The sequence below is a fragment of the Callospermophilus lateralis genome, chromosome 7, assembly GCF_048772815.1.
Source record: "Callospermophilus lateralis isolate mCalLat2 chromosome 7, mCalLat2.hap1, whole genome shotgun sequence".
Taxonomy (NCBI): domain Eukaryota; kingdom Metazoa; phylum Chordata; class Mammalia; order Rodentia; family Sciuridae; genus Callospermophilus; species Callospermophilus lateralis.
This window is the reverse complement of record NC_135311.1, coordinates 139,831,339-139,854,874: the sequence shown is the minus strand read 5'-3', so window position 1 is coordinate 139,854,874 and position 23,536 is coordinate 139,831,339. Positions and strand designations below refer to the sequence as shown.

At 38.3% G+C, this 23,536-nt stretch overlaps 1 protein-coding gene and 1 non-coding gene across 11 annotated transcripts in view; both read left to right on the top strand.

Moving 5' to 3' along the window:
- The window catches only part of Camta1 (calmodulin binding transcription activator 1), a 762,517-nt gene that overhangs the window by 27,627 nt on the left and 711,354 nt on the right, over nt 1-23,536 (top strand). For all 10 annotated transcript variants that reach the window (XR_013091868.1, XR_013091862.1, XR_013091861.1 and 7 more), the window contains exons 2-3: nt 1,475-1,544; nt 6,316-6,434. Coding sequence is in view for 2 of the 10 variants with exons in the window: in XM_076861374.2 (XP_076717489.2) it covers nt 1,475-1,544; nt 6,316-6,434 (189 nt within the window). In the remaining 8 variants the exon portion in view is untranslated. The remainder of the gene's footprint in view (nt 1-1,474; nt 1,545-6,315; nt 6,435-23,536) is intronic.
- Nucleotides 10,024-10,099, top strand: Trnak-cuu (transfer RNA lysine (anticodon CUU)). Its single transcript has one exon. It is a non-coding gene; the product is annotated as a tRNA-Lys (tRNA).

Genomic DNA, 23,536 nt, shown 5'->3' with positions numbered 1-23,536 from the left:
AAAATGTAGATTGTTGAAGAGTGTCCTTATTAACATAGTAACAATTGCTTATTTTATTTGTTAGGTCTTTTTGAATTTAAAGTACTTTGGAATGTATTATTCCATTTACTTCCCCTTCCTGCCCTGTAAGACAAGAGTGGTCTCTTGTCTTTTTTTTTTTTTGATGAGGAAATACAGAGAGACGTTCAGTTACTTTCCCAAGGACAGCTAGCAAGTGATAGAACTGAGCTCTTCATAGTTGAAATAAAAAATGTTAAGGGTGGTTGCTGAACTTGTAAACAATCTTTGGTTTTCTAAGTATACAAATGGATAGTTTATAATGTAGGATGCATAATCTAAAATTTTACATAATACCACAACCAAACAAAAAAGTTATTAGGACTGAAAATAATTGGCTGGCAAGAGCCAAAGAAAAAAATTTTAAGTTACCCTTGTGTAGATTTTAATATGAAAACTCTATAGTTTTATCTGACTGAAGCAGCCTGAGAGCAAAGACTCTGTCTTCCGACTTCCTCCTGATTGTTCCAGCCTCTATACTGCTGGTTGGCACTGAGATTCTTTTGTATGAGTTGGGTGTTGGGCATATTGCTGGGAGATGGTTAATAATGTTGATATTGATTGACTGCAAAATGAATATAACATTGGTTCTTAGTAAAAATTTACTCTATGTACTGCACATATGTGTCCCATTTAAAAAAGTAACAAAAATAATGAATGTTCACTAGCAGGGTTCTTTTTTTCACACACAAATCTTAAGTAGTTGTTTGTAGTGTTGGGGATTCATGCATGCTAGGCAAGCGCTTTGCCACTGAGCTGCATCCCCAGCCCTTATTGTTTTACTTCGAGACAGGACCTTACCAAGTTGTCCAGGCTGGTTTTGAGCTTAAGATCCTCCTGCTTCAGCCTCCTGAGTTGCTGGGATTACAGGCATGTGTCACTGCACCTGACTGTATCTTAAGTTTTGCAACCATCATATGCCTGCAGTGAAAAGAACTTTTTCCTGAAATTTGTGAATAAATTGTTGATAATTTTGTCATTCTCAAATACTTTGTTATGTATTTTTTAAAAACAAGAACATTACTATAATATATTAATCACAATTGGGAAATTAATATTGAGACATCTCTACCCTCTAATCCTCAAATCCTATTTCAGTTTTGCCTGTTGACCCAGCAGTGATCTTTGTTTTAAAAAAAAAAAATGTGTAATCCGAACCTTGGGATACATTCTGTTGTCTCTTCAGTCTTATTTAATACAGAACAGTTCTCAGTCCTTTTTGACGTTCTTGACCTTGACCCTGACCCTATTGAAGATTGCAGGCCAGTCATTTTGTGGAATGTTCTTCATTTTGGATTTGTCTGATGTTTCCTCATGATTAGATTCAGGTTTTGCATCTTTGTCAGGAATATCACAGAAGAGCCAGAATATATCTTTTTCAAAGATTAGTTTTACATTTTATTTTCTGTTTCCTTAGAGCGTTTCCCAAAGTGTATTCTGCGGAACTAGCACCTACTGTGTTCTCAACACCGTGCCTCCTATAGAAGGTAGGATTTGAAAAAGCTTTTGACTTAACAGGAAGGGGTGGGCTTGGCAGTGAGAGTGACTCCTCTGTCAGTGCAGTGAATCAGTTTTTGACCAGGACTTAGAAGGCCTGGATTCTGCTTTTTAACTGCTGTGTGATCTTAGATGAGTTACTTAATCCTTCTGGGGTCGCAGAAAGAACTATCTCCTCATAAAGTTACTGAGGATTCACAAAGCAATGGATTCAGTCACACAGGAAAGCCAAAGCACTCTGCAGATGTTGGATATTAATAGAACAGTTGTGTAATACTAGAGTCCTATACCAAATAGTATAGAGTAGGAATAGTGTGGCAATGTGGGAGAAGCCACAGGTCATGTTTGATCCCAGTTGAGCCACTTGTATCTGTGGATCCTGGACAATGAATCTCAACCTCAGATTCCTCATCTGTAAAGTGGGAGTAATGAAGCTTTTCTATTTTATCAGAGGATTAACTGAGAAAGTCTAATGTAAAGTACTTTCTGGGTGCTTCATGTATTAGAGTCCCACAAATGCTTACCTCCAGTCAGTAATAGAAAATAGATTTACTTGATCACATGTAACTGAAGTTGGAATTGTGTGGAATAAAGCAGGATAGGGTACTCTCAAACCCAAATTGAAGTCATGGATTGAAGGGCTTCTGTGCCTGTACTTTACCTGCCCCATTCACATATTTTTAGATTGAAAATGTAAATGCAGAATAGAAGTTTATCAAACCTGAGTTATGAGTCCACCCAAACCTGGACTAGGGATTTAGTAACATGATTGACAGGATAAAGGTAAATCTGGGCCATCTAAAAATAGGAAGGAGGAGAAAGGTTATTAAAGAGCAAAACTAGTTAATGTTTTTTACTTAAAAAAATTATTTTTTTTACCCCTTTAAAAATCTTTTCTGTAATTATAATTGGGCTTAATAGATTGTGGAGACTTGCATTGGAAAAGAATAATGCAAAATCTGATCAATGCTTGGCACATAGTCAGTGCTTAATTAATATTTATTTTGGATGAACAGTGCTTTGAAGGTCTGAGGTTAGTCAGAACAATGCTGGCTGCTGTGAGCACTGTGCTGACTTGGATGTAACAATATGTGCTTATGTTTTCCTGAATCAGTTCCTCTCCTACTCATTAAATCTCAGCACATAATAATTAGAGCTAAACAGAAAATTGTAGAGCTTCCTTTTAATTTTACCACTCCAAGTTGTTGATCAAATATATTCCCAATAAGATTTAGCAATTGGATACACTGTTATATCAACTTATTTTGAACAGTTTGGTCTAGAGGTTGAGAGATTAATCATAATCAACTTGATTGAATAACAGTCTTCATCGTTGTAGAACTCATTATTTAATTTTTATTAATTATAAATCAAAACGATGTATAATTTCTGGTTTAGAGTTAATATAGTTTCAGTTTACCTTGCAGAAGGCACAGCCTGTCCCAAGGAACATGTCAAATACATTTCTTTGGATTTAAATAAAGGATTTGGCAATCTGAATCAGAATTTTTGGAAACAAAACTGAAAGCAAAGTGTTCTACTTTTTTCTTGTTAACTAAGTGAATGAGCATTTTTATACATTTTAGAAAGATTTAGTTAAATTATAGTATGCCTCTAAAATTATCATTTGGAAAATATTTGAAGGTTGACTAGAAAGGATGGTTCATTCTCTAGAATTATAGCTGTCAGCCAGATAAATCATCTGTCAATTTTAAGAGCTTCACTAGTTATGTTTTTATTGTGAAGTAGGTTAGAAAATTATTTTGTAGAGTCATATATCATACGTGCATATTTTGTTAGATAACAATAGTGAAATGTTTCACTGACATTTGGTTGACACTCCCACCTTGCAGGGTTAGGGTTTGACTGTTTGGATTGAAGACTGAGATGCAGTTGAAACCAGCATATATCTTAATTTTATTAAGATACTGTTATGAGGATTTAAAAACTGGCATGTTATTAATCATTTATAGCTAGTCTAAAAACATTACATAGTAGCTTTTAATTAAAAATACATTTTCATGCAGCATTGCCATGTGAACAGTTCCTTGCCAGTGTAAAAGCAGTTTTTCTTTATTACACTTTAACCAGAAACACCAAAAGACATGAGTTTTAACATTTTTGCCTTTTTGAGTTCTTAATACTTTCTTTTCCCCAGTAGTGAAATCACCATATTCATAATGCATAGGTGGGAAAATTTACCTAACATTGTGTTTCTTAAAAACATCCAGTTTACATTAGCATGAGCCTAAGTCCTGGAAATGATACAGTTTAGAAGCTGATTAAGGGGAATCTGATGGCTGGTCATGGTCTTATTCATTTTTAGACCCTGGCTGCACATCCCGTGAGTGCTGGATGAGGAAGCCTGGTTGAGATGGCACTTACAGAGCTGCTCTGCTTTTTCTTCTTTAAAAGCCTCTGGGCTGAATCACCACAGCCTAATTTGGTATCATAGTGGAGGACTGAAGCTTTTCCTGTAATAGCCAGTTGTGGTGTCAAGAACACACACACACACACACACACACACACACACACACACACACAGTATTTACCATGGGTAGCTAGGTTCCTTATAGAGGCTAAAAGGACAGAAAATAGAAAACATACCAGGTTGTGACCACAAACTCTGAGCCAGAAGCTAAGGTACATTCCTCTGCTCTGAACATCACTGTTTTTCAGAACTCTTTAATTGCTAGCTTTCTCAGAGACAAGACTGTTCATATGTAGTGCAGTGTACGCCCATCTGTCAAGCACCTAGCACAGTGCTATTTTCAGAAAAGGTACCCTGTAAATATTGACTGTTTGAATTGAGTGTAGATTTTAGAATTTTATCTCTATTCCCCAAACCGTATACATCGTCATGGTGGTTTTTAAGAAATGAGAATAAAACCACTTTAGGGGCTGAGAGAAGGGAGGTGAAGGCTCCTGTGATTTGGTCTTCTGTGCTTTAAAGTTTTATGGCCCATGGTACCTCCCTCTGGAGGACGAAGTGCAGGGAGCATGCATAAGCACATAAAATTACAAAGGTTTTATAGTGTGTAATTAATACAGAACTTTCTATGAACTTTCTCCTAGTTAACAGTTTCCTTTTGATATCTAAGTAAGACTTTATGAAAGTTTAATCTTATTTTGCTATTAAATTAAAACTTTAGATTCTTAAAAGCAATCCATTTTTAAGTTTTTTGAGTTTTTATCCTGTTATAGAAATACATGATGGCATTATAATTCAATTGGTTATGTAGTTTATGGACCAAAAAAGATTTAGTATGATAAAACTCTCTTAAGTTCATCCCTATAAAATATTCTATATGATGTAGTAAATTTTTTTAGACTATTTCTATGTCCAATATTTTTCTTTTAAGATCTTTTCCATGAAAAGAAATGTGTTAATCAGATGAGAAATGTTTGGAGAGAGTTTTCTGAGCTTAAATATTTTAAAATTCTTTTATGTTTTTGCACGTTCAAAAATAGGCTGTGCTAAACAAAATCACTGTGAATAACTAGAAAAATATTGTATTTTACTTCTAACATCATTAACTAATGCCTATATACCTATGTAAGGCTGCTGAATTCTTAAGATGTTATTGAACGATAGTAAATTTTAGAGAGATTTGTGCCTAAAGCAGAATTAGAAGATCTCTAATTCTCTAATGATTTGGGAAAACTGAAAATATTAAGTAACTTACCCAAGGTCACACAATTGGAAAATAGCAGAACTGGGCCAGAATCTTGGTCTCTTTAAGTCTGAATTTAGTGTTTCTGTTTTGTACCTTATTAATATAAAAAAAAGTTGATACAACTGTCTTACTGGAGCAAATTTAGTCCTTAATGTTACAGTGTGCTATTCCTTGATACCTAGTTATTCATTACACCCTATGGTTATATTTTGGGGGAATTTATTTAGCCCTGAGAAAAATTGGAGTGGGTAATTTGAAACGTTGACCTAAGTGTGCCACAACTGCTAAGGAGTTTTGAACCAGGCAAAGGGACTATGTTATAGGATTCAAATAATAAATGATATGTAAATAAATGGCTGAAATAAATGTTATATATATATTTTAGAAGGCATCTTGTAGACTGATTATAGGTTGTCCGACTTAACATCTAGTCTAAAAGTAATTAATTTTTAAAAATTCATTTCAAAGAGTTATATTTTGATGAAATATATTCTGTAGATATGTGCATGTATATCAAGTTAATCAAAGTGAGATTTTTCGATTCAAGATAGAAAGGTTAGCTGCAGATTTAACTTCCTGGTATTTATAAGATTTGTGACTTGGTTTTGAAAGAATGAATCACATTTGTATTCAAAGGGACGAAGTGGTATTAGTTAATAAAATACTCATGTATTATTATAATTTTTCTTACCTAAAAATTTTTAAGCTTTTTCAAGTGGTTAATAAAAGATTTTTGGGTTTTGCCAGGTTAAATCATTTTGTAATTATGATGTGCTTCATGGAAACATGGGGGGAAAAAAACCATTAAAAGTAACATTCTATTTATGGCAGCTGCTGGGATATTCCTTGTTCCCTTGCTTGTGATGGAGCAAAGCTCCATCCTGTTTTAGAACCTTGTGGCCAGCTACCTGCTGCCATCCATCTGATCAAGTTGTAGATGAGTGTTGCTAAGAGGCATAGTGGCCCTCTGTTGCTCTTGGTCTTAATAGTGACCAAGCTGAGCTGCTGTTTCTGACCTTGCCAGTTTACTTAATGGGAGGCTTTTCTCTTATTTTGTCTGAATTTATTGTTTTCTTCTTTATAGATGATCATGGGAACAGCAATAGTAGTCATGTAAAAATCTTTTTACCGAAAAAGCTGCTTGAATGTCTGCCGAAATGTTCAAGTTTACCAAAAGAGAGGCACCGTTGGAACACTAATGAGGTAGATAAATTTCTATTTTTAAGGATATAATTACTTTAAGGACAAATTTTTAGGTTGTTTTGCTTAGCACTACTTTATATTATGTTAAATTTGAAATATGGAACTAGGAAGTTATCAATGAGAAGAATATTTAATCTGGATTTGACAGAAACCAACTTGTGTCTTGAGCTCTCTTTGATCTGCTTGGCTTGTATTGAAACATGTAAAATGTGCACGCTGACTTAACTAAGGTAGCATGAATTTCTGTGTTTGTATTTTCTTGCCTTTTGGTGCCTTGCTTTTGGTGGTTAACCCTGCCCACGTTTCAGTTAAACATTAGTACTGGGTTGTCATAAACTAATAAATATGCAGTGTTAATGTTTCACAGAAAATACAGCATTTTGACAATGTGAAGTTTCGCTAAAATTAGGAAGGAGCAAAGGAGCTTTAGTATTCTCTGATTAAGAAAGTTTGCTTGGAGCATTAAGACTTTACCTCAACGATGGGCATTTCTATTGAGAATGGAGGCTGTGTGCAGTAGCATCCAAATGGAGGGCAGATTGATGAAAGTTTATTTTCTTGGGCAAAGTGTCTTGCTTGTGGTAAATTTTAATCTGTGAGTTGTAGTATTAGGAGTGCATTGCTTTGTCATCTTTTTAAACTTTGAAATCTGAATACTTTTGTTTAGGGTTATAGCCATTAGTGTGGTGACAAGAATTGGGTATGTGTCCATTTTCAGTGTAGCATAATATTCATTTAGTGTGGTGATAGGGAATCATTTTGTGAATTATATTCCTGTAGTTCTGATGGCTGAGGTTACTGTTTTGCTGAGTGACAATATGAATGTTCTAAATTCATTGGTCTGAATACGTTGGTGTTGCTGGCTCAACATTTACTTCAAGTTAGGTTAAAGTTAGTGTATTGGCCTTGATTGGCACTCAGGTTTGTCAGGGCCCAAGAAGAAAACAGTGCTGTCTGATGAGCCTTGATTTTTGAAAGTTCTTGACTCAGTACTTTTGTTTCAAGTTGTGGGAGGTTCCAGGCATGAAAGTGCCTTTCCTTATCATAAGTTACAGATTTAAATACTTTCTATTATTTCCTTGTCTCATCTGATTTCAAATCTCTCTTAAAGTATATACATTTTTGATTATTTGTATAAATGGAATTTTTCGCCTGGGTAGGATCCTTTTGTTTTGACAAACATTAGCTAGCTTAGAGGCCAATGGTTTTAACCAGTTACATATTAACTATTTCAAACATTTCAGATATGAAAATGAAGTATGCTGAAAATTAGTCTTAATCATGTATTGTAACTCTTATCAGCAACATGATATAATTTGGAAGGCATTCATTAACTCTGTACTAGGTTATGGGTTATTTAAAAATTAGGTATGTTTCTTAGTATTCCCTGGAACATGTGTTGATACAATATTATTATATATTATTCCAGTTTTAAGTGTAAAAAAAACTTACAATAGGTATAGGTATGTTCTTTCTCTCTCCCTCTCTTTTTTTTTTTTTTCTTTTCTTTTTTGGCACTGGGAATTGAACATAGGGGGCTACAACTGAGCTACATCCCCAGTCTCTTTTTAAAAATGTTTTGAGACAGGCTTGTGTTAAGTTACTGTTGGACTAAGTTAGGTAGGTGTTTTTCAATGTTATATATCAAATAAAATTGGCAATGTAATTATGGTTTAAATTTATATTTAAAGCTAAAAATTTGCCCAATGATTACCCAATTGGTGACTTTAAGAGTCTTTAATAAGAGACTTTAATAAGTGGGTATAGCATTGTCCGAAATTTACTTGGTAGATTATTTAGATTGGTAGTTTCAAAACTTTTTTTTGAAACTTTTAGCAATGTCCTTCATCTTTCATAAGTTTACCTCTAAATTATTGACATGCTTCAGTTTGTTAATTGTTAGGTGTGGTGTAAAACATCCATAAAGAACTTTCATAGAGGACACAATGAAAAGATAATGAGGAAGTCAATCTTCCAGGACCCAATATATGTATTCCTCTATACCATGGGTTGCTATAGTCCAAGTTCCAGAGAGGAAATGCATCCCTCTTGCTGACTGATGGAATGTAAAATTGGGGTTATGGGTAAGAAAAGGTGATTCTCTTTGGCAGGTGATTGCTGCTACAGAAGCACAAAGAAAGTGTGTTAACAAGGTTGATGGCAGCAGAAGGTGGCACAGCTGAGGAGGGCAGTCACATAGTGTCCTTGGCCCTTGTGATAGCTTGATCCTGCAGTAGTTTGTTAGCGCAACACTGGCAAAGCTCTTAGGAGAAAACTGAATTGATAGGTAAAAGACCTTGGTGTGTTTTTCCTATTTAATTCTTGGCTTCAGGAAAAATAGAGGAATATTAAGTGTGACAGTGGAAGACTTATATTAGGGGTTGTTAATTCCGCAGGGTGTTATGTGGCAGTGAACTGGCTTGGATGTTAGAAGGAGCACAACAATTAATACAATTACTAAAGCATTTCCTTCTTTGGTCCTGTGGAGTATTGATACTTGCCCATTTTCGTCAGCCTGCCATCCTTTATGTCCCCATTAAACTCTGAAGAAAACCAAGTTCTATGAACTCACCTCTTGCTGGGGCTTTGTGGTTCTAGGTATAGGTATATCCTGTTTATTCAACACTGTTGCGAAACCCCTTGACTCGCTCATCATGTGAAGGACAGCTGTACCATGCTGCTGAGAGACTGTTTCCTTCTAGAGTTGAAATAGATGCTGCGTTTTGGTTAAAGGCCAAGTGAAGCAGTCAGCCTGTGTTTAGAAGCCGTGTTGTTTAAAAACGGTATTTCTTCAGATCACGCTTCTTTAGGACAGGGGACACTCACTGGGAGAGGTATGTGGGCCTGAGAGTGGTCAAGTGCGTGATAGAGTTGTGTTTTCCATCTCACTCTGCACAGCATGTTTGCCAAGTAAGACTGGGGGTCGGAGCTGCCTGTGAAAAATAGCAGCTGTCATCTTTCTTGGTCTCCGGTGTCTTCACTGCTTGCCCTCTGCTAAATGTGTATGGTTGAAATCCTGGACATAAAGTGACTCCTCTTATACTTTTAAGGAATTCCTTTACTCAGATTTGGGTTAAAATATTTGTGGCTATCCAAGAAACCAGCTTTTATACTTGTGCCTGCCTGTGCTTATGCACGTGTGTGTGGAGGAGAGGGTGTGAGACGGGGCCCATGCACATGTTGCCATTTATTGAGCACCCATTCTTTGCTAGTGACTGGGTATTTTCTATAATTATTTCTAAGCCTTGTAATAATATTTTAAAATGGGTAATATTTCCTATTAGATATGAAGAAGTATAGGTAGGATAGGGTTGAATAATTTGGTCAAGACAACACATTTGATAGGGCCTGTTTCTGAACTTAATTTCTTTCATGTTACTTATTAATGCCTAGGAACTTTCATTCTATTATTTGTTGTCTAGGCTTTTAATTGAAGACTCTTTAACTCTAAGCTGCTTTAGTGTACTCAGCAAATCCATTCTGTATTGTACTTTTGAATTAGAAGGAGTTAATGGAGAATTAATATTGCGGGGGGGGGGGGGTCAGTGCGAACATTTGGTGCAGCTGAAAGTCACCAAAAGAAGACTCTACCATGCGGCTAGCTCAGTTGGTAGAGCATGAGACTCTTAATCTCAGGGTCGTGGGTTCGTGCCCCACGTTGGGCGCCAATTCTACCATGCGGCCAGCGCAATGGTTTTATTAATGAGGTTCTTGGCATAAAAGTTAGCTAGTGAGATCGAAATAAACACACAGACTCAGTTACCTTTTTCTATGACCAGGTCCGAGACGCCTCCCCTCTCTGGTTCCCTCCTCTAACCGCCCGGCAGGGCAGCAAGGATTACTCAGGGCTAGCAGGAGAGAGAGAGAGTGAGCACGCCAGGGAGTAGCCTTTTATTGGGGAACAAGAAATTCAGGGGATAATTCCATCCAATGAAGGTTGAAGGGGGGGCCCCACTCCAAGGTCAGGGTCAGTGATTGGGCCTCCGGGGTCAGTGGTCAGTTACACCCCCACACGGACAGGTTCTCTCAACAGGAGAGGGCCGGGAAAGCTCCGACACAGCCAGAGCGTCTCAGACCCTGACCGGGAGTCACCCAGTCACGTGTGAGAATGGCTCCCTACAGAAGACTTTGACAAGATGAGGGATCTTTGGTCTAGTTAAGTTATTTTAAACCTTTTTTAACCTATTGAAATACATAAAATCTCCTGTCCTTCTTGAATGTTATTTACAGTTCCAGAATAAATTAGATGCTGTACCTAAAAACAGATCAATTTTAGATTATTCTTTTCTCAACCACAAGTACTCTTCCCAAGGTTCTGAAGACCAGAGAGGAAATGATGATGACTATAACAGTAATTGTGGAAGCAACATTTATTGAACGTTTATTGTATGCTAGGCACTATTCAGTCTTTTACATGAATAATCACATTGAATCTTTGAATTAATGCTATGAGACGGGTTATTTGATTATCTTTGTATTATAGATGAGGAAACTTGAGACATGGAGATGTTACATAGTGTTCCCAGAGTTGGAGCTAGTTGCAAAGGAAGGGTCTGGGAAGTCCAGTCCCTGCAGCCTGATTTCGGGGCTCATAGTCCCTCCTGTTCTGTCCCAAAGAACAATTTCAAGTGGGCTTTTCCTTGATCTTTCAGCATTTTAAAGACTTCTAATCCTTTTATAGAATTGTTTGACATTTTTATTCAGTTGTATCTTCAAGTATTATATATAAACAATGTATTTTTGCAAGCTTATTTTTAAAAAGTAAGCAAGCACTTATTTTCTAGAGAAATAAGTTTGATTTTTAATTATGAATATTATTAATATGTGGGCTTTGGATAATGAAGAAAATATATTAAGAGTAGAAATTTTGTACCAGTACTTGGGGTTAGGCCTGATTTGTATTTTTGGCGCAGGGAAGAAAGACTGTATGAAACACAGAGCATGTTCTTTATTGGAACCCACTCTTATTTCATAATCGGTTGGTAGTCACATCTGTATTAGGTGAACTATTACAAGATTTCTACATTTTAAGTTATTATTTTTAACTCCCAGAGCCAGAAATAATTATGCTAATGCAACTTTCTGATTGCACAAATGACTACTTCATAATTACACTTATTAGTACTCCATATATGTTGTCCAGACTGAAATTTCTTTTGTTTAGTCATTAACTAACTGTTTGACTTAAAATATAACTGGTGCATTCCCGAGTCTCCAGATTTCAAATGGCTTTCTTCCAAGTGGAATGTGGTACCATCAACCTTTTATAATGAAAAACGGTCGCCCTGAATGTGTTCAAATCACTTTTGTGTGCTGTTTTTGAACTATTAATGTTCTTTCATTTATTTGTTTTTCTTCTAGTACAAAGTTTCTCTAGAGTAAGCAAACAATAGAATGCTAGTTTATACTGATTCTTAAAGTGACATTACATGTTTTTAGTTGGTAGTAGCTTCAGAAATTTTAATATTAAAAATGCCTTTTTTTTTTTTTTTTTTGGTACTGAGGATTGAACCAGAAGGATTATACCTCTGAGATACAGGCCTAGCACTCTTTAAAAAAAAAAAAAAAAAAAAAATTTAATATTTATTTTTTAGTTTTTTAGGTAGACACAATATCTACATTATTTTTATGTGGTGCTGAGGATCGAACCCAGTGCCTCATGTGTGCTAGGCAAGCGCTCTATCACTTGAGCCACAACCCTGGCCCCCCTAGCACTCTTTTTTTTTTTTTTTCTTAGATACATGACAATAGTGGAGTGCATTACATTCATAATTATCCATTCATAGCACAATTTTTCATAACTCTGTATGTAAAGTATGTTCATGTAAAATTATGCCATTATATATGAGCTCTTTTTTTTTGCATTACAATTCTTAATACACCTTTATACCACAATTTATCATATTTCTGTTTGTATATAAGGTATGTCGACACCAAATTTACATCTTCATACATGAATTTAGTATAATGATGACCGTCTCCTTCCCCTATCCTTGCTATTCCCCTTCTCCCTCCCTTTCCCTCCCACCCCTATTTCCTATCTAGAGGTGATTTTTCACCCATGCCCTCCCTCCCTACTCCACTTTGAGTCACCCCCCTTATATCAGAGAAAACATTTGGTATTTGTTTTTCTGGGATTGGCTAACTCCACTTAGCATAATTTTCTCTAATGCCATTCATTTCCCTGCAAATGCCATAATCTTATTCTTTTTTAGTGCTGAGTAATATTCCATTTGGAGTCAACTTTTGCCTAGCACTCTTTTTTAAAAATATTTTTTCAGTTGTTGATGGATCTTTATTTTTATTTATTTATTTATATGTGGTGTGAGGATTAAAACCAGTGCCTCACACATGTCAGGCAAGTGCTCTACCACTGAGCCACAATCCCAGCCCCCTAACATTCTTTTTAAAAATTTGAAATAGAGTCCCCCTGAGTTACCCAGACTGACCTTGAACTTGGGATCTTTCTATCTCAGCCTCCCAGTTAGCTGAGATTACATGTATGCACCATAGCCCATAGTGTGTAGGGAAAAATTCTTGAGTGCTCTTGTATTTTTTTTTTGGATGAGTGCTCTTGTATTTTTAATTTTTCTTTGTATAATTTTATAAAGTTGCCAATCGAGGGTTGTAATTTTTCAGTGATTGGTTTTGCTAGATAACATTTTTGTATTCTCTCTCTTTGAAATATGAAACCACATTATTTTCATTAAAATTTTTTTTATAGTTGTAGATGGACAGCATGCCTTCATTTTATGTGCTTAAATTTTTGTATGTGGTGCTAAGGATCGAACCCAATGCCTCAACACGTGCTAGACAAGTGCTCTGCCGCTGAGCCCCAGCCCCAGCCCCTGAAACTACAATTTTTGAGGGATCATTTAGGACTCCTCAAACGTCCTAAATGTGCTCTACATTGAGAAGCACAGGTGAATCTAATTATAAAGGCTATTGAGATATTTTGGCTCTGATGACCTGGAAAGTTTGTTAACCCTGAAGTAGGGCTTTGTTTTGACAGAGCTACTGGCTTGATGGTCCCAGATTATTTTCTGAACCCAGGCAGGTCTTTTCTGATTAAATTGCAAATATGAAATAGCATGTGAACAGCAAACACAGAGCTGAACTTGAAGAGTGACATCATTTTGTTTTTGAACACAGTGCATGCAATCAAGTTTCAAATTAAATGTGATAATCTTGTGGCAGTTGGATTAAATGTAATTCCTCTGTTCAACTTAGTATGAAGTGAGATAATTGGATTCCCAAACCCAAGTAGCAAAGGTCTGTTTATCAGACAGCTTATGTCAACTTGGCACTTTTGCCTGGGGAGAAGTGGAAGTAGGCAGGATGTTTTGGAATCTGTGCTGGGCTGCATGTCCTTCCACCTTGGGGAGAGTGGACAGATGAAGACTGTGCCGTATAGCACATTTGAATGGGAAATGGTAAGAGAAGCAGCTCTCACCTGTAGAGAATAGTGCTCATAAAATTTGAGTAAGATGTTAAAGAAAATGTTCTATAAAGGGAAAAAATTCCTGTGGACCTATTTCAGTTTGTACCAAAACAATTTTATTGTAATTTTACTTTAGTATGTAGCACCTAGAAGAATATCTGGCCCATGGTTATTGTTCAGAAATGCTTGTTGAATAAATGAAATAAAATCATAAAAATAGCAGTATAGATTTCTTAATTTCTGGACTTCTTATGCAGATAAAAAACTTAGATATATATGTTACATAAATAGAAACTACAAAACTAGTAAAATTTCTATTAAAGGTCTTAGTGAATTTGATGGATGATGTTTTCTCAAAACTAAGTTGTTTCTTGCAACATGAATCTCATCCTGAGTGTTCTCCAGCAGGTTCTTTGGAATTTGGTGATACTGTACCATGCCCTTTTCCATGGAGAAACTGTTTTGTTTTTTTCCCTCCACAGCAGTCATTTCTATAAATCTATATTAGGCCTTGGTACAAATATATCATTTAATCTTAGATTCATTTCTGGTTTTTCTCATTAGCCCAAGAATGACTTAAATGACACCACTGGATACTAAGGTGAATTTAATTACAAATTATAAACTTGAGCAATGAATTTTTATGCTAGAACATATTTGTTATAGGTGTGTCTTATTCAGATTACAAATTTTGAAATTAAGTTTCTAGGAAGTCTTGGACCTCTGATAGTATTCCACAGAACCTCTGCTCTCTTGAATGAAAAGAATGCAGAACTGGCTCAGAAGCTGGTTCTAGTCTTGGCTCTGTCATTGGTCAGCCTCCTCAAGTCTTAAGCAATGGTGCACAGAGACCTTTAATAAAGATTGTTGTTGCTCTCAAAGGTGTTTGGAAGTGCAACACCTTCTAGGGAGGCTTGGCTCCAGCTTGGGAAGTTCATTTTTAATGTTAATTGTCTTTTTCTAAAGTGTACAATTCAGTGATTTTTCATATATCCACAAAGTTATGCGAGCACCACCACTTCTAATTCCAGAATGTTTCCTTCCCCGAGACAGCCTCTGCACTCAGTGGGGTTGACACATGCAGCATCTCTTCTGAGCTCTTGAGATTCTTCTGTGGTATTGTCTCGAGTTTCCTTACTTGTCTAGTACTGGAGTTGAACTTTGGACAGATTGTTCTTTTGTCCATTTCATACTTACTGTGCTGTTTGCTGAGCTTGCTTTTAAGAAATATTGAGGTGTAAATGAAGATCCACTTTGAGTCCACACTTTAAAAATGTTTTTTTTTCTTTTAATATTTTTTTAGTTGTCAATAGACCTTTATTTTATTGATTTATATGCAGGGCTGAGAATCGAACCCAGGGCCTCACACTTGCTGGGCAAACGCTCTTCTACTGAGCCACAACCCCAGCTACACTTTTTGAAGGTGGGTGGGAAGCACTTGAGGGGAGTTTCAGTTGCAGTTGAAAGCTCTGTGTTCTCTGCAGACACCATATTGATGTTATGTGGAGGAAAGTGGACCACCCTTTTTAGTAATGATGGGGCCTCGTATAAAGGAGAGTCTGAGTCCTCTGGGAGGGTGGGCTGCCATGGAAAGGGAAGAATCGAGAAAATGGCATTCTTTGGCTTAGAGGACTTCAGACTAAAGCTGGTCAGAATCACCTTTCATTTGCTGGTCTCCATTTGTCTGTTTCAGACCCTCCCCACTCCCCCCAAGGCCCAAGAATGTACATTTTTAACACATACCCAGAGAAACCTACCTGGCTGAGAGCACTCAGCCTAGATGCCTGTTTTAATTAACATCACGTGACTTTGGCCTTAGCTTTGCTGTCCCCATACCACTCCAGTGTATTTTGGGAGACTTCAGCTACAGGGATATAATTGAGTCTCTTAGAGTCCTTTTCTCATGTCTTTAGCTAGTGAGTTCCTAAGGGTCATGGAAGGCAGAGTTGTTTTTTGGGTACTTTATCTGAAGTATCTGTTAATGCTTTGAGCCTTTCAAAACAGTGGTGTCCATGGTGAGGGTATGTGGAAGCATAGTCTGATTTTTTTTTTTTAATTTTTTTTTTTTAGTTGTAGATGGACACAATATTTTATTTATTTATTTGTTTTATTTTTATGTGGTTCTGAGGATTGAACCCTGTGCCTCATGCGTGCTAGGCAAGCTGTCTACTACTGAGCCACAACCCCAGCCCGCATTGTCTGATTTTTTTCGACATTTTTTTGAGGCTGCAGCATGAAGGGAAGGTCCTTCTTCCCCATTTTTTTTCATCTCCATTTAAGCCCAAGTAACTGAAAGCATCTGAATCCTGAAGCTGAATGTCATAATCTACCATTTTACCTAATCTGCCTACCTGCCAGATGTTTCTGTTCTCTTTGTAATTATAAAGTCCTGTTGAAGATTTTCAAAGAAGTTCCTAAATACTTTTACCCTGTAGATGGGATTGCAAATTAGTATAACCGCTATGGAAATCAGTATGGAGGCTCCTCAGAAGACAGGAATGGAATCACCCTGTGACCCAGCTTACCACCCCTCAGTATTTATCCTAAAGAATTAAAGTCATCATACTGTTGTAATATATTTCATACCCATATTTAGAGCAGCACAATTCACAATAGCCAAACTGTGGAACTAGTCTAGGTGTCTGTCAGTGAATGAATGGATAAAGAATATGTGGTATATATACACAATGGAGTTTAATTCAGCCATGAGGAAAAATGAAGTTGTCATTTGCAGGAAAATGACTGGAACTTGAAAACATTATGTTAAATGAAATAAGCCAGCCTCAGAAGGTCAAGAGCCATATGTTTTCTCTTATATGCGGAAGCTGGAGAGGAAAAAGGAAAAGAAATGTGTTGGAAGGGTATGTCATGAAAATCAAAGGGAGATCATTAGAGGAGAAGGGACCAGGGGAGTGGGGGAGAGTGAGGGGGGGAAGTGCTGGGGAGTGATATTGGCCAAATTATAGTTACATTGTGTGCAGGTACAAATATATACCAACAAATTCCACTGTTATATACAACTTTATATAATGCACCAATAAAAAATCTGGGATAATGTTCCTAAAAAATATCCCAAGTTTTTCAGTATTGATGCTTTCGGAAAGCTGGAAAATCAAATGAAAAACAGAAACAAAAAGAAATTTGTTCTAAGTGATGAGAAGCTGCAGCTGAGCCAGGGTGAATGTGGTGAAGGAAGTGTGCATGGGCCATGCTACTTCCTCTGCATGGCAGGGGTCCTCGGGCAGCTTTGTGCTTCTGTGAGTTCTCTTTTTTTTTTTTTTTTTTTAAATTTTTTTCTGTGAGTTCCGACATGCTTCTGGGGTAGTGTTCACTGGTGGTGAAGGGTGTAGAGATGAAATAAAGGTAAACTTTAAAGGACCTAGAATTTATACTTGAGAAAGGTGGAAATGCAGAGGGTCTTCAGCTCTGGGGAATTGGGCAGCAGGGTGTATGCACCCGTGTGCCTGGGCCTGCTCCTCCAGGTGGGGCGTTGTGGTTGACCTGGGGTAGAATTCTGTGCAGACTTCATAGCTCTGTGGTCATTTTATTGTGATTTCAAAGTAGTTTATGGGAAGGGAGAAAAAGTTCCTGTGTGCAAGAAACAAGGAGGCAGAAAAATCGCTTGCCTGGGCACAAGTAGCCTGCTGTGACACCATGTCAGGAGAGAAGCAGGTGATCTGAACGACTGAGAACAAGGCCCAGGCCAGACTTCTGAGCAGGGAGAGACCTCATTCTGTGTGGCTCTCATTCAGGGAATTGTTGATGTCCCTGGGAAGAGACCGCTGTGGGTGGCACTGTGGTGGAGATTAGAAGGCCTGGGAAACACATGGTGGCATCACACCCTCTTCGTCTGCTGACTCTGAGAGAAGCTGATCCAAAGAGAGGCTTGTTTGGTTGGTAGATGGGGTTCTTATTCACCAAGGCTACAAAGGGGCACTTTTTCAGAACAAGAAGAGGGAGAAGCATTTAAATATATTTATGTTTTGAAAAGTTGAAGAGTTGAAAGGGCAAGCAAATGCCATTAGCTTCCTGTTTTTGAGAAAGGGTGCTTGACTTGGAACTAGGCAGGATCTGTATGACAGGTTGGAATAGAATCATTTCCCATTTTTCCTGACACATTTTTAAGTGGTGTGGTAACAAATCCCCGTTCCTGGTGTCAGAGGACATTTGTTAAAATGCATGTTAAAATTTTTATTTTTGTACAGTTGAACAAGATTTAGACTTCTTAACTGATTATTTAAGAATATTTTTTGTTAAAATCTTCAGTTACTAATCAAAATTTTGATATTAAAACATTTTCCAGAAATTTTTAACAACACATTCCTCAAGCAATTCAGAGAACCTGCTGTGTGGTGATTATGTATTTTTTATTTCATAAATGGCAATAGTGACAGATAAGTGCTTTGGGGTTAGCATCCATCATGATTTAATATACTGCATACATTTATACTCTTTCACTATGCCTTGGTTGGCTTTCCCTGCTGGATTGTAAGATCTGGGTGAGCAGAGATCTTGATCTGCTGTATTCACTGATGTATCCTGTGAGCTTAGAGTAGTTCCCGGCACCTAGAGTGCCCTGGGACCTTTCATTGAATGGAGGAATGAGGAGGAGTCCATCAGTCCACAGTGTCAAGTTGCTATTCACATGGGCTGCTCTTACTTTTTCCCTGAATTAGGTGGCCTGGCATAGTAATAGTCACCAGTGGCACCTGACAAATTCATGGCAGCTACCCCTGAAAACATTATGTGGAGGAAGTAGCCAACAAGTGTTTCTGTGTACGAGCAGATTCCTAGAACTAGGAGGGGATGGAGTGGGGCAGGCATGCTCAGTTCTCATCTCAGACTCCTTGATCAGTTGAGGTGCTCTGCTAGGAGTGAAAGAGGGTGCGGAAGGAAGCCAAGGCCATCTTCTCTGGAGTTCTTGCCTGGTGGCAACACAAAGACTGGGAAAGGAGGATGCTCGTTTCCTACCTGTTGATTCCCACAGTACCTATAGAAAATGGCCAAGCCACCCAGAAGCCTACCATCAGAAATACACGGTTGTCTCTTCAGGTTTTTCTGTGCCAGTGTGGAGATACATATATAGTTTATTAACCCAGAATAAGTTTACCTCACATGTAGTTTTGTAACCTGACTTCTCTTTTAGTAGGTTATTAGGCCTCTTTTGACAGTGATCCATAATATCATGTTTATTGATGCATATTAATATTCTTTTTTATTTCATGTCATCATTTTTATATTCAGCAGTATTTTGGGGGGGGCTGTTGTATACCAGGCTGTGGTTGTAGATGCTGTGAGGGTACCAGACAGACAGTTCTGTTCTCTTGGGGCTTATAGTTTGGAGAGAACGAAAAACAGTAACACAAGTAAATGAGTAAATTAGAGCTTTAGAGAGCGCTAGATACTGAGATGTGAGCACTGTGAATTCGTTAGGGAAGGCCTGAAATCTGAATGGTGAAAGGAGGTCAGTTGCCTGAGAAGAGGATATAGGGAAGAAAGCATTCTAGGCAGAGGGCACAGCCTGTGCAAAGCCTCTGGTGCAGGAATGTGCTTGGTGTGAGGACCCTAGAAGAAACACGGTTGGAGCAGAGTGGGGCAAGCAGGGTGGGGTGTACCTGGGGAGCAGGCTCTGGGATTTAGTCTTAAGGGCAATTTGGAAGTCATTGGATCATGAGCTAGCAGGGTGCGAGTGGTGTAATGTGGAATTATTTTCTCTGACTGCTCCTTGGCTGTCAGGGGAGGTAGAGAGGGATCAACTAGGAGACTGTTGCACTCATTGTGATCATGGTAAGAGATGGTGGTGGCAGTGGAGAGGGAGCAGAGTGGATATATTTTGTGGAGCCTTCAAGACCCCTGGTCTTGGGTGTAAGGGAAAGGATTTTTTGAGAAATCCTTGGGACCTCAGCTCCTGCATTGGGGCTGGTGTTCATTATTGAAGAGAGGATGGGGTGGAATGTCAGGAGAGTTCATCTGAATGTATTATGAGATGTCTGTTTGACACCACAGAGGTGATGTCAAATAGGCACCTGTCTAGAAGCCTGGGAGAAGGTCCTGCTTAGAGATAAAGATTGAAGAGTCATCTGTGTATAGAGGGCTTTTAAAGCCACAGATTAGCTGAGGTCATTCTGGATGCAGAAGGTAGGTAGAGAATGGGTTGCTAAGCCCACCTAGAGCAGGAGGAGCAGTGATGAACCATGCAGGTATGAGAAGGAAGCTGTGAGAAAGGCCTGGCATTCAGGTATGTCTCAGCCGTGCATCACATGCAGGAGATGAACCGCCCTCTTAAATTTGCATCTTTTGACATGGTATCAGAAGTTTTCTGAGTGGTCAGTTGTAACAAGGGAGAAATCAACTTTCTTTTCTTTCTCAGGTTTTTTTCTCCTTCTTTTCCTTTAGCAGACTTCACATTCCAATACATAAAATGCTGGTGAAGTTCTGGGGTTAGAAACAGATGAATGAGACAGGAACATGCAGTCTCCACCACATGTCTCTCAGTTCAATATTAGTGTTTTTTGGAAAGGAAAATCTGGCAGTTAAAAAAGCTTTTAATAGTAGTTGAACTATTTTTTTCAAACAGTGTTATGGGGAACCAAAATGGATAAAACAGAAGTGGAGATGCTCTGGTTGAAGCCAGTTAGTAGGGCCAAGCTGCCTGCCTGGGTTTCTCACTTTCTCTTGATGGCAGATTCCCTGGTGAGTGCTTGGAACCTTGAGTAGTAGGAAGCAAGGCTTGCAAAATTGTAGTTGAGGAGACCATACCCAGGAAGGCAGAAGACCCAAGTTAATGCAGAGCCATTCCTTCCCTGGAGCAGCGTTCTCTAGAGGGATAGGTGCTGGCCACGTAAATGTTTTATTCAACAACAACTGGTGTTGAGTAATGAGTGTACTATACAGAATGTTAAAAACTCCCTGTGGAGCTTGAAGAGGCCAACCCCTCTTGCTCCTGGTCTGGTGCTCGCTCTCTTTGTGTTGTTGGTTCTCAACCATGGCTACGTGTTAGAATCAATCACTCAGACCAACCTAGTGGAAGTCATTTGGAGTCCTTGGGGTAGAGCCTAGATGTGTTTCTTTCTTTCTTTATTTTGGTGGTACTGGGGATTGAATTCAGGGCCTTGGGCATGCAAGGCAAGTGCTCTCCCACTGAACCCCAGCCCCAGGGGTGGGACTTCTGAAAACTCCCCAGGAGATTCTGAAGGACAGCCAGGTTGATAACCATCACTTTAATCTTCTGTTGACTACTTTTAGAATTCTTCGTTGTAATTAAACAAATTGTGATTAAAAATAAGCAAAAGGAAATCTGGAGGGGAGTATCAGTAATACACGAGTGGCCGTAACATCTGAATCAGTGGACACTTCTGAGTTTGGGTTAAAACTTAAGCAGTGTGTGATATTCAAAGCTTGGTATTCATAAAGGCAAAGGTTACCCATTTCTGTTTTTCTCTAGCCACCTTTGTTCGTTTTTCCTTTCTGAATATTTTAGGTTAATACAATGAAGTGTCTAACTCACAGAGGTTTTGCCCTCTTTTCTTCCCATACTTATTAGCCACTGTTTTCAGTTCATACCTTACAGTTCTTAGATGTCTGTCCACTTCCTGTCAGTCCTAAAACATGGTGGCAGTGAGCTTTACTGATGGCCTTTCCCCCTGTTGAATGCCTCTAAGTTATGCTGTGCTTCCAAAATACTATTTTCACTTTTTAAGGATGTTTTGGAGGATTCAGTGACTTAACAGGTCTAACACAAATAGACTCCTTATGAAACATGAGGTTGCTTGCCCAGGGCTGATATGTATAGTAAATAATAAGACAAGAAGAGTACTAACTATAATGGAAAAGGTTGATACACTGGATTACATTAAAAGCTCTTCTGTTTGCCAGAGACACCAGTAAGTGAACGAAAAGTCAACTCATACAATGAGACTGGCCAACATAGGCCTATTCAGAATATTTTAAGAATTTCTATGTCAATATTAAGATAGACAGACAACCCAATTGAAAAGTGAACAAGAGACTTGAGCAGGAACTTCACAGATGATCAATAAACACAGGGAAAGATGCTCAGCTTTTTTTTTGTCAACAAGGAAATGTAAAGTAAAACCACAGAAAGATGGCCATTGTACATCGGATGGCTAAAGTAAAAAAGACAACAGCAGATGTTGGCAAGGAGCAGAGCAGTGGTCATCCACATTAGTTTAACCACACTGGGAAACTAGAATTATCCATCAAAGTAAAAGATAGCATGCCACACATCTTAGCAATTCTACTTGTTACATATGTTACCCACAGAAATGTGTGTGTATGTGTACATGCACAAGAATGCTCTCTGGAGCATTATTCAAAATTCTCTAAAACAGGAGCAGCCCGAGTGCTTATCAACAACAGAATGGAAGATGAATTGTGATATGTTCATAAAATGTAAAACTATAAAACCATGAAAGTGAATGAACTAATGCTGTATTCAAGAAATGACTAACATCCACAGACATAATGTTGAAAGAAAGCAGATGCTTAAAATTAAATATTGTTATATTCTGTGTACAAGTTTAAAGCAAGTTTGAAAACAGACAGAATGAATTTATGGTGTTAGAATCATAAGTAGCTACCTTTTGAGAGTGGGGAGGATGTGGTAGTTGGGCTTCCTCAGTATTGGTAATGTTTTTTTTCTTGGTTATGGGCATACACACAGATACATGTCTGTAATAAAAAAAAAAAAAGGAATAGTTTTACAAAATGAGTGGTATCCAATTCTGTTTTTCTAGAGTTGATAAAGTTGATGCTAAGCTGTTGTTCAGGGACATATAAGTAGTGTCCGTCAGTCATTACTCTTTGAGGGAAGCAGACTTCACCGGGAGTGTTGTAGCATAAAGGACCTATTTATTACAGGAACAAGACGTTATGTAACTGTGGGAGAAGCTGGAAATAACAGTCCAGAAGAAGAGAAGTATAGAGTCAGAGAAAAGTCACTAAACTACCCACTTCCGAAGCACGAGCACGCATGGCCAAGTTAGAGCTCGCAAGAGGGTTGCTGAGGCCAGGCAGGAACACTGCTGGAGTGGGACCACACGGGGAGTGCGGTGAAGAAGCCTGTGAAGAGCAGCCGCTGATTTCATGGTGTGTTGCCCAGCTCTGGTGGGAGCTGGAGGTTGGGGGGCAGGCCCAGTGACAAAGGGAAGAACCATGGAAGGACATGCACTGGGCTGAGGCTGGTAGCGCTGCAGCTCCACTTCTTTGGGAAGCAGTAGCCACTGGTTCACTTCCATCTCTTCTATCTGTTGCCACTTCCAGCTCTGCTGGCCCTGGAAAGTAGCTGAATTCCACTGTTTCCTTTTCAATCTTTTGCAGTTCCAGGGAAGGGCAGCCGGAAAATCCAGCCCAACCAAATCATGTGGGTTAGAAGGTGATGGTTGCACAGTTCTGTGACTGTATGAAAAATACTGCTGAAGTGTGTGGACTTTATGTGAATTATATCTCAGTAAAACTGTTACTTGAAAACTACCACAGGTTGAACTTTAAAGAGAAGCAAGGAAACAATTGGGACAAAAGTCAGGATGGTAATGGCCTGGGAGGGAGGGTGTGGAGAGGAGGGACTGTGAGCTGTCTTCTAAGTTTAGGAAATTCCCTTGAAGAGGGTTGGGGTTCCATAATTGTTGCTTCATTATCATGT